We start from the raw sequence: 12,492 nt of genomic DNA, 5'->3' as shown, positions 1-12,492 counted from the left end.
CTATTGTAAATATAATCAATAAAATATACTTAAAAAAAACAAAAAAACAAAAAAAACAAAAAAAAAACTTCTCCAATGAGAAAAAAATAAAAAAAAAAGTTTTCTTGAAAAATTGTTTTCTCACATAAAAGAAATCTGTAATACTTGTCATTAACCCCTTCTCTGCTGTGATATTATCAAGGAATTTTGGGAGCTAATATGCTACTACTGATTAATAATTTAATCAAAGTAAGATATTATTCTTTCTGAAACTAGGCAGCCTTAGTCATTTAGCTTCCTACTCACCATCAAAGATGATATCATCTAAAAGTTTGACAGGTCAGCTGTGTAGTGAAGAAACTATAGAGATAGGACAATTTTAGGTGCTGATATCCATAGCTATAACATAGAATTCAGCACTGTCATTTAGTCATCCAATACTTATTGACCATTTACTAAGTACCAAGTGCCGTGGAAGGCAAAAATTAATTCCCTCAATGGTTGTATAATTTATGCTATAAAACATGTCAACTAAACCTCCATAAAAATAAGTTGAGATACATAGCAATCATTTTTTCTTTCTCATTGTGACAGAGTGTTACGGTTGCATTTTTGTTTTGTTTTGTTTTTTTCCAAGGAAAAACACAACATTCAGAGATGAGGCCCCACAAAAATAAAATTCTTCTCCTTGGATTCAAAGGAATTCCTTTTAGTTTCACTATATTTTAAATTCTTGCCTTTTTCCTTTGTCACTGTGCTTTTATTTTATTGCATGGACAGATATTAGTACATATATATAGGTTACCCATTTATTTTACTGTTGGCACCAATTTCAGTGGAGATGAAAGTTGACAAAATTTCATTAAATTCTTTTTTAATTGTTAATTTTAAAATATCAAGCATTTTCTGTTTTAAATGTGGTATACATTTTTTTCAATGTCTACTGTATTTCCACCACATGATAAAAAAAATTATATCTGGATTTTTATTTCATTTTAGGTTTTACTAGCAGGCTCACTTAAACTCAGCCTTGACAGGTAAGCAGAAATATAAAGTCAAGTGGAAGTGCTAAATTAAATTTTATGGAAAGGGAGGATTTATGCTCCTCAATTATAATTAAATTGTAGATCCTTGCTATAATTTCAGCATGTTACAAACTTGTAAATATGCAAAACAGAGCTTTAAATCTAGTTGTACAGAAATGTGCACAACCCACCAGGATTTTGAGCTGTCAAACTGTCCCTTAGTACATCACCAGTGCGAAGTTATTTTAATAGTGTATTAGGAGTAAGAACCAATGGGATCCTATTCAATAGGATAAGGGCGCAGAACTTATATTTAATTTACTGTTTTAACATAATTGGCATTATAGAGACTTAATGGGAATTCCTGAGTTTATTACAGACCGAGAAGCCTTCTACATCCTTTTCACATCTAATATTAGTGAGGGTGAAAGCACGGAACAAAAGTCACTAACAAAGCTGTGATTTCAGACAGGCACTCATCAAGTGTGCAAGGCCTGCGGCTCTCAGCTGATACACACTAGTAAATACCAAGACATAACCTCAAAATTGTGATGCATGTTGTGAATTCCTCACAGAATCTGTTATGGCAATTTGTATTCAGTAGCTATTCAGTTAATAAGTATTGAAAAAAAAGAAAGAAGGAAGGAGTGGACTAGTAGCATCAGTGCATAAGTAAATATATATAAACTTTGGTGGGGAGGAAGTAGAAGAGGGAGAGAGACAGAGAGAGAAGAGAGGGGGAGAAAGGACCTAGAGCCTACTCTGTGTTAGAAAATGTACGAAGCCTCGGGTGTCCTTACATACTTCAGAGTTTTATAGGGGAGAATGAAAAGAAAAGGACTGATTAAGTATCGTATCGGCAGCCGTCCGTCTCGAGAGACGATGGTGTAGCTTCTTAAGAGTCTATCTGCACCGCCGAGAATGGCTGTGCAGTCCGACTCGGGAGTGACATGGTTTCTGTCTCCTCCCGTGTTGAATCGACATCTTGCGATGACGCTGGAGTGTCCTCTCCAGTGAAGCTGAAGCTACAGAGCCTAGGCAGGGTGATATGGAGGGCCAGCTGTTGCCCATGCAGCAGACCCCCCCTCTCTTCGCAGCTGAAGGATCCAAGGGAAAGACGGAGTCAATACAGCTTGGCTTCAGGTGCGCCGCAGGAGTTGCCGGTGTTGACTACAACGTCAAACCGCCTTAGGGACTCCGGCTCCGGATTTTCTGTCGGGGTTTACTCCCTTAGCCTTTCCCCTGAAGAGGTATGCCGCAAGGCAGCGGAGGTTTTTTGGAGTCAGAGTTTTCCTTCTCTGATGTGTCCTGACTGGAAGATCGAACCAGCGACACTGATTATACTGATTAAGTATAATGTGCATAATGGCAAACATACGAAAATGTGTGGCTATTTACATGTAAATTAATTAACATTAAACAAAATTTAAAAAAAAATTCTTTTCTTAGTTATATTCATGGTATTTTAAGTGCTCAGTAGCTGTATGTAGCTAGTGGCTTCCACACTAGGTACAGCGGAGGACAATTTCCATCATCACAGAAAGTTCTACTAAACAGAACTACAAAGCATGTAAGTTAAAATTACACCATTCATTTAAAATGCATTTACTCCTTATCATTATTAAAGAAAATTATTTTCTTGATTCATGCCTCATTCATTAGAAAGTTGGTAAATACAATGCTAACATTAAAGGCTTGAGTTTATTTCTCTTGGGTTTTCACTAAGGCAGGTTTTATAGATAGTGTGACTATGCAAAACACTAATCACTGTTTCCAAGAGAATTTCATGTGGTTAAGAAGCTTCTGACAGAGCAGTTCCTCTCATTGCAAATTGGAGAGAAAAAAATAAAGCTCACATTATCACACCTTACCAGGTGACTTATCTACTAGTTAGTGAGTATAGGTGAGTAACTAAGCAGGGAGTTGATGATATGCCTGAAGCCCCTTGCTTTGGCTTCTAAGGTGCCCTGTGATGTTCCCTGGAGGAGGGGCCAGTTCTACAAAGCAGAAATCAGGCTCTCTGATGCTTTGTACTGTGAAGGACATCACAGCACATTATTTAGAAGTTCAAATGATTTCTTCCTTATTTCTCTGTTTTCTGTTTCATGTGCGTTTGGTCTGTCCCAGCTGAAACTCTACTCTTCATATTTCCAGCTTCTTTCCTCAGCTTTCCTATGGTCTTTGTCCCTAGTGCTTCCCTGTCTCAGAGCTGATTGTCCTCCATGCCCTTTCTCAGTTGTATTCCAACCTCAGCTACCTCTGCCACTACTGCTTTAAATCAGACCCTGTTCTATCTTCAACATCTAGAATAATAAAAATAGCAAGAAAAAAAGGTTAAAAAAAAAAAGGAAAAGAAACAATTTAGGATATCCACAGCTCCAAAAAATTCAGTGGGCAACAAGTCTGTATTGAGAAGGGGCGTCATTTATCTCTCACACACACTCAATCACCATTACCAGTGATTTTTATAACTCTAAGTCATAATCATGTGTTTTTCTGTGTAACTAGAAGTTTGGAATCTTCAGTAAAGTGTAACCTGTTTTTCTCATTTCCCAATTATTCTCCATGTGTTTTGATCATGTACAAGTGGAGACAACGCCTGCTCAATGTTTCCCCCACAACTGGTGCTTTCTCCTTGGACTAAACAAAACAATCAGGGAACAAAGTATGGCTGCACCATTCCAAGCCCCACTCCGTAATTACTTTTTTTCCTTAATCTGTCATTGATGTGAGTTTATCACTCTATTGGGGAACCTTATAAGACATAGTCTTTCAAAACTCATTGAGAAAGGTGTTATAACTGGGTTATCATTATTATACTGTACTCGCCCTCTTATAGCACTTAACCCTGAATTGTTGTCAGTGTGTGTTTAGGCTGTCCCTGTTGTTTTCCCAACATCGAGGGCTGTGATCAGCACACAGTAGGTAAGCGCTATGTGTGTAAAAACAATGTTCGCATTGATGTTGCTGTGAGCATTCAGGGGAGAAGTCTCTGAACTAAGTTTGTTTTCTTTTTTTCTTTTTACATTCTGTAATCTGAACCAAATGATGACTCACATGTCTTCTCGGCACTAGCTGCTGAAAAACTCAGATGCAAAGGTGTAGCCTGGCCCTAGTTCACTTTGTTTTGGAACCAGCCCATCTCTTGCTTTGTCTATCTTTGCCCTGATATCTTCATTCACTTTTTTTTATTTGTGAATTTCTTAAAAAATATATACCAAATATTTATGAAGCAGAAGTTTTATATTATCAATTGTCCCATGTTTAACTGTGAAATCCTAAAGTAAAATATTGTCTTTTGTACAGTAATTTAAATATGAAAACTTATAAAATATTAATCCACATAAATCCCCTTCATATTTAATATTTCCTAGTTAATTGAAAACAGTAACAATATTTCAACACCAAAAAGAAATAGTGGCTTCTGGCTCCCACATGTTCTGTTTGTCCTATCTCTTGGCTATTAAAGAGAAAAATGCCAAGTTTCCACCAGTGACTGAAGGAAGGTTGCAAGCTTTTAAATTGAAGTCCACATCTTGAACAATGATAAACTAGGAACCACTGTGCATGTTGATGTCATGTGTTGGCTACACATAAAGTACAAGGTAATAGTGCAGAATAACCCTAAAAGTCTGCTGTTAGGGAAGGACACACAAATGAAAGCTTCGTGTTCTTTTAAAGTCTTTTAAAAAAAGTTCTTAACTGTATTAGCCAGATATGATTATGTCGGGGAAAGATCATATAATGTTATAAAATGAAGGCTTTGATCATACAAAGTGCCTGGTTATCTCACTGCCTCACTTTATCATTTTATAATGAAGAACATTTGCTATTCCATGAATACAACTATAATCAGCATGTTCAAATTTGGAAGAGCAACTGGATATTCTGATTACTTAAGAAGATAAAAATTTGGTTTGTTCCCTTATCCTGTAACTTTTAAGAAAGAATCAAACATTACCACAAAAAAGTAATATGATATTCTTAGAACAATCCTCTTGGAGATAACATTAGCTATGTTTATCCCAGACTATAAATAATGTTCTCTAACATCTAATACTACTTCCTAAGCTGCAAAATATTATGAAGTAATCCAAATATCCCTTCCTCTAATTCAAACATTACCAACATTAAAGCAGATGCAGACAAAATGTAAAAAAAGAAGTATTTCTTCTGGCATTCTGTAATGGGTTCTTGAAACACACTCACTTTTCCAAAACATGAAGGCAAGCCATTAAATCAAAATCTGAGGCATTGGGAGGTTGAGGATTTGTTCCTGAGAGATAAAACTATCAAGCATCTAAACTGTCCACTGATTTTAAATAACATCCCACAGCTAAGCTCCAAACTTAAGTAACTGTAGATAAAAATGTCCTCAAGTAGAAATAATCATAAATTGAAATACAATCCCAGTAACCACAAATGAATGACTACCAGCATACAACAATGGGAAATGTAGGTTATCTTTAAAAAGAAAAGAATAAAACATTATTTCTCAGTGAGTTTCAGAAATTTCTAGTATGCTCTTAAATTTTGTGTTCAAATTACTGTATAAAAGGTATAATTAATATATTCTATCTCTTTGTATACAATGTATTTAATATATTTAACAATAGGGATCACATTACTTTGGTACATAACCTCGAAAGAGCAAGTAAAATCTCCAGGGGTGCTCAAACAAAATAAAACAAAGAAGAAACAAACAACTGTATTTATCATATAAGATTTAATTAAAATAAACCCAAGGTGGGAGAGTGTAGCCTGCATCTGACTGAAGTGAAAGTCAAGTCCAAGCAGTTGTTTTAATCCTAATTCCTACACAAAAACAGGCAGAAAGTAAATAAGTAAATAAATAAATAAATAAGGAAGAAGAATACCTATTAAGAATCCTGGGGACTCTCAGACTTCTATTAAGCTGAAGACATAATTATATTTATACCTCTGAGTGATGTGTAATTTATTTATTACCAGGAGTGCCTGAGTAATATGCTATAACCTGTATTTTCAGGCAATAGATTTAGTGTTTGGCAGTATTAATCTCTTTATTATTTTTTGATAACTAAAGAAAAAAAATATGAGCTGAAATCCGAAGGGTTTAAAGACATGTCAGAAATTTCAAAAGGACTGAAAACAAGGCAAACAAACAGAGATATCTAATTTAGCTCTTGGTTTTATGGAAAGGAAAGAAATGATGTTTAGTGAACACCTATTTTGTGCCAAATACTTTGCCAGGTGATTTATTTAATCACATTTTTTTTAATCCTCACCCAAGGATACGTTCATTGATTTTAAAAAGGAGGCAGGGAGGGAGGAAGAGACACAGAGAGGGAGAGATTGATTGGTTGCCTCCCATTTGTGCCCTGATCTGGGACCAAACTCACAACCAGGCATGTGTCCTAAAGGGAATAGAAACTTGCAACCTTGCAGCCTTTTGCTGAACAAGACAACACTGCACTCCAACCAACTGAGCCACCTGGCCAGGACTTTAATCACATTGTAACCCTCACAACCTATATGAAGGGTGTATGCTAATATGAATGCTTCCAGTGTAGACACTGAGTCTCAAAAAAGAGCATTTAATCTGTGGAAAAACTGAGATTCAAAAAGTGACAGAACTGAGACAGAACTGGGTCTGCCTGATTTCAAGATTTTATTTATTTTTAGAGAGAGGGGGAGGGAGGGAGCAGGAGAAGGATAGAAACATCAATGTGAAGGGGAAACATCCATCAGTTGCCTCTTTTACATGCCCTGACTGAGGACCAAATTCGCAACCCAAGCGTGTGCCCTGACAGGGGATTGAACTGACGATGTTGCCTCACACTCCCAACCAACTGAGCCACAGCAGTCAAGGTCAATTCTCAGCTTTCTTATTTATTGTGACTTTGAAATGAATTGAGTACCCAACCCCTTGGTCTGTGTTGACCTCGGAGGACTAATAGAAAAAAATTTATAAAATACAATTATTTTTCTGCACATATTAATCTTTTTTATTCCTCTTGTCATTGTTCTTTCAACAAGCATTTATTTAACTGATTTTACTTTATTAAATTAACATCACTGGCCAAAATAAACAGCAGTTTAGACAACATGTATTCAAAGCTTTTAGATTATTGAATTACATGAAAGAATATAAAATGATAGAAATATTCTTTAATACCCCCAACATCCCCCCAAAAAGAATGGTATGAGTTATATGTTGCAAATGGTCTTTGGAAGAACATGTTATTTCATGTTGAAATAGGTCCTATATATATATCTCAATTCATCATGAAAATAGTGGTAAAACTTAGCAGATATTTCCTAGCATGAGTAGCCCAAGGTTAACAGTTTACAAACACAAAATAGTCAATGACAATTCCAATAGCAGGTTACCTGACATGGGTTAGAGGCAGTAAGTGATTTTGTAAGAACAGGACTTCCAAGCTGGGCCACTCCAGGCAATTTGTGTGCTCGAAAATAAATAAATGAACCTGCAAAAACAAATATAAAGTCAGATAGATACAGGTTCTCCTGTTTTATATTTAGCAGTCCCTTGCCCTAGCATTGTATCCATCTTTGCACACATTCAACTGTCAACTAAATAAAGAAAATTATATTTTGACTTATTTACCATTAAGCTCTGTAGTTAACCCAAAGTGCTTCTAGATGGATAACATTAAACAATTAAAATAAAATCCAATTGATTAAAAACATGCTCTTGAACTAATCCTCCAAACAAATATTATATTGGCTTAACTCATCCCATAGAGTCTGAAATCAAATTAAACAAAGCTTCTACAATTAGATATTCAATATGTCCTTAAGAAGTTCCCACGAGAGCCTTATTTTTAAGTTTCTGCACAAAGTACTGAAGGATACAAGCCTGGGGATGAGTTTGGTTTCTCCCAGGGCTTACACATTTGATATTGTTGTCTGTGCTAGTGGAGATGAAAGCTTAATTAAAGATCTAATCTGGACCTTAACAAAATAACTGCTTTTAGATTTTAACTACGGTGGATGTGCTCATGGCAAATGTACAGGGGATAACATCTCTTAGCAGCTCAAAAGATCATGCATCTGAACTGCTGTCAGGGGGAGTTGTTGTCATTGAACATTGAAAATTTACAGGGAAGGCTAAGCCAAACAAGCCAAGGTCTGAACTGCCCTTTGATAATCACAAAGTGATGTGCAACTTGGAAAGCCCACTATTTTTACTGGAAAATACCACATTCACAAGGTGATTTTTCTAGATAGAAGTCAATGCTGACTACACAGAAATGAAAGGATTTCAAAATTAAAATGTATTATTTTATAGCTACCTCCGCATGTCTAAGAAAACAACCAAGGCTGCAAGTCAGCAGTGTCGTCTCTGAGTGGGAAAAATAGAATCCAGTTTATATGGTTTTTTAAATCTCAAAGCTAACTGAGAAGGATAAAGACTACTGATCCCAAATTCCAACCTAAGACTAATGGAAACAGTGTATACATAAACTCATTAAATTCTCTACATTTCACCTATCAAAGAATAAAGTAAGAAAATCTAATTTTGAGAATTTAATCAAAATTTAAAATCCTCAGGTTCAAGTAAAACTCCAGTGAATATTTTCAAAAGTCTAATCAAAATTCTAAAAATTAACAAGCATTCAAAGATCTTACTCCTTCAGACATTTAAAACAGTATGTATATGCAATTTCAAACAGACACTTAATAAAGAATGGAACATAAAAATCTGAGATCTAAAAGATTAAAAGGGTTTGAATAAATTGGTTATACTACAAAGTAACTGGAAGCATGTTTTAAAAAATCTACTAAGAATGTACAGCCTCATGACTAAGCTTTATTTAATTTTTAAAGAACAAATATTTTCAACATTATTCAAGGGATCTCGGGTCTTAGAAAATAAAGAGAGCCCCCTAACTCATTTTATGATGCATGTAGATATCTTTAGGAAATGAAAAAAATAGAAGAAAAAAAAATTATCAAGCAACATTACTCATGAAATGAGATATAAAAGTTTAATAAAAATGTGATCAATTACATTTGAAATCCTTATAAATAATTATATGTCCTAGCTAATCAGAGCTTTCGAAGAACAAAGGGTTTGTTTTATTTAGCAGCTCTATCAACATAGTAAAATAGATCAACAAATTAAAAGGTAAAATCATAGATTTATATCAACAAATATTGAAAACATTATAACAAACCAGTCATTCTAAATAACAAAACAATAAAATATTAAAATGAAACAATTAAAGACTAATGATCAAACCCAAAATAAACAACATATAATGAGAATCTAATTAAGGATTTCTGTCATTAATTAGGTAATATTAATTATCTTAGACCAATCTTAGGCCTAAGTGAACAGAGACATCATGAAAATAATACATTGGTATTTAGTAAACATAATAGAAAAATACAGATAAGAGTTATGCTTTGCCAATTATATAATTTTTAAAATTAGAAATCACCAAGAATTCTATTTTTTGAATAATGATAAGTATTAATAAAGAGATTTGGTAAGATAAATAAAAACAAATATTTTAAGTTATTTTTATTAACTATAGTAACGATATATAGATATAGAAATAATGAGAAGTATTCTTTTGACAACATTAATACAGAATACACAGAGGTAAATTTAATGTGAAATAGAACTTAAAGAAGAACATTTTAAAACCTGCAGAAGACTACAAACACTCTGATAAATAAAAAGAGAACATTTTAGATGAAAAAATGATAATATAAAAAATATTAAGTTAGTGAAAATTTATTTGGGAGCTAAATGCAATCCTAAGAGAATTTTAACCAAATGTTTAAAAATGAATATTATATTAAAATGTATATGTGAAGCTAGAGGATAAAGAGAATATGAACTGTGAACCCAAACCCAGGGGCTTCAACATTTTTCCAGAAGTCCGAGCCAGTTCAATGAACCATATACATGGCTTAAGATTTAGAAAGCAGAAAATAAAATTATTATTTACAGGCAAAAGAATTGTGAACCTAGAAAATAAAAAAACAAACAAATACTATTAGCTATAATAAATAAAATTAGCAAGGTCATTGGATGGATATAAGGTCAATATTTAAAACTGTATTTCCAGCCTTGGCTGGTGTGGCTCAGTGGATTGAGCGCTGGCCTGCAAACCAAAGGGTCTCCACTTTAATTCCCAGTCATGGCACACATCTGAGTTGTGGGCCAGGTCCCCATCTGGGGATATGTGAGAGGCAACCATGTATTGATGTTTTCCCTCTCTTTCTCCCTCCCTTCCTCTCTTTCTAAAAATATTAAAAATTTTAAAATCTTTTTTAAAAATCCTTTAAAAATAAATAAATAAAATTACATTTCTGTAATCCTAGTAGTACTGAAATAAAAATATCAAAAACCTAGGAAAACATTAGCACAAGATTTTTTAAACTTACACACTGAAAGCTATAAAATATTATTTAGAGAAACTAAAGAAGACATAAATAAATTGAGAACTTGGAAACATTTGAAATTTTTTTTTTCAAAAAATGAAAATAAAGGTTTCATGTAAGAAATCATTTTACACCCATAAGAAATCATTTTATACTGATAAACTGGAAAATTATAATATAATGCCTATTTATGGTAGGCGAATAAAAATATTCACTTTTAGTTTGCTAGTAAAGATTTAAGTATTAGAGTTTGTAGGAAAAGTAATATGTCAATATTAATTTAAAATATAAATTCATATATTTTTGTGAGAATATCTAAGTCTCAACCTCAGTTAACTATTGTATAGTATTAAAACCACCCTATGCAAAAAAAATTGTGTACAAGAATAAATTTTGAAAACATTGTTATGGTACTGTTAATCAATAGTGGGAATAGCTAGATGGGTTATGGCATATTCAGTTCAAAGAAATGGACAAACAAAATTAATTAAGCTTAAACTAGCAAAAACATCAGAAAAATATATATATTTAAACAACGGTTTTCAAATGTAAGACAATGGGGATGCAGGATCACTGGATAATGAACTCTGAAACAAGGGGAACAAACGATCTAAGCCATACAATTATCCCAGCTTACTATCTAGACGAAGTTTCCAGCTGCATGTAGGAAGCGGGGAACAAAGGGTGCAGTGGTCCCTTTACTGACCCTGGCTGGAACTCCAGGTGAGTACTGACCAGGGCATGAATGTGAGGAAGTGACCTGATGCTGGGGTTGGGGGAGGACATCTGAAAGGGGCAGCTCCATGTCTCAAGGTTCAACAAATGACTTGAAATTGTAGGCTGTCCTCACCAATCAGAGAAAAAAATTAATTATACATAGGCAATGGACAGAGTACTCAAGTCAAATGAAAACTTATATGCAGACAAAAAAAAACTATATGCAAATTTTATAACAGATCCATAATCAACAAACATATAGAAACAACCCAAATGTCCATTAACTGGTGAGTGAAAAAATCAGTGGCACTTGATCCATACAATCAAAGACTACTCAGCAGTGAAAAATAAAGAAACTACCACTGCAATCAATAACATAGATCAAACTCAATCCATTATGCTTAGATTGAAAGAAGCTAGGCTCAGCAAGCCAACACTGTATGATTCCATTGACATTCTGATGAAGGCAAAACTATAGGTACAGAAATCAGATCAGCATATGCCAGCGGCTGGAGGTAAAAGAGGTGTTGACTGAAAAGTGGCATAGAATAATTTTGGAGCGGAGAATGGGAACTGTTTCACATCTTCTGATGGTTACAGAGCTGTATATGTTTTTCAGACTCAGTGAACTAACTATAAGCAAAAAAGGTTGAATTTCACTGCATTTAATTTATATTTTAACATGAAGTGATGACTTGGAGGACTTGCCATGAGCTAGCTATCTTTATTTAAGAAAACAAGATAAGGATAATAGTTACAATATGATCCCACTTTTGGTAAAACATATCTACTATGTATACAGGCTGTCTGGATGCTTAACAGAGTAGCTAGGAATGGGAAAGTAGAAGCCAACCAAAAAAGGAGGGTTAGAGAAATCAAGACTTTAAAAAGTTCAGCTACATAATGTCAACCCATTCATCTTTAATGTAAAATTACATATGGGTGTGTGCATGTATGAAGAAAATACTAGATATTAACATTTTTTAAAAGCTGTTAACCAGCCCTGGCTGGTGTGGCTCAGTGGATTGAGCAACAGCCTGCAAACCAAAGGGTTGCTGGTTTGATTCCCAGTCAGGGCACATGCCTGGTTTGCTGGCCAGGTCCTGGTTTGGGGCATGTGAGAAGCAACCATATATTGATGTTTCTCTCCCTCTTTTTCTCCTCCATTCCCCTCCCCCTAAAAATAAATAAATAAAATATTTTTTAAAAATACACTTGTAATCCATAAACACAAAGCTCAAAGAGCATCATGAACTGGAACGTTATGGTCTTAGGTATGGAAACTGTAAGATTGACTCTGTTGCATTTCCCTGATACTCCATTTCACTCTTTCCTTTTTTTCCAAGTACTGGTTTGTTTTTCTTCTCAT

General features: G+C 34.3%; 1 protein-coding gene across 1 annotated transcript in view; it reads right to left on the bottom strand.

Annotated features, from left to right (window-relative positions):
- The window catches only part of MALRD1 (MAM and LDL receptor class A domain containing 1), a 622,346-nt gene that overhangs the window by 520,787 nt on the left and 89,067 nt on the right, over positions 1-12,492 (bottom strand). Inside the window, 1 exon segment of the mRNA XM_090268028.1 lies at positions 7,377-7,474. Coding sequence (XP_090124154.1) covers positions 7,377-7,474 — 98 coding nt within the window.

The sequence above is a fragment of the Furipterus horrens genome, unplaced genomic scaffold, assembly GCF_987537825.1.
Source record: "Furipterus horrens unplaced genomic scaffold, mFurHor1.1.pri manual_scaffold_2, whole genome shotgun sequence".
Lineage (NCBI taxonomy): Eukaryota > Metazoa > Chordata > Mammalia > Chiroptera > Furipteridae > Furipterus > Furipterus horrens.
The sequence above is the reverse complement of the archived record's forward strand: the minus strand, read 5'-3'. Positions and strand labels throughout refer to the sequence as shown.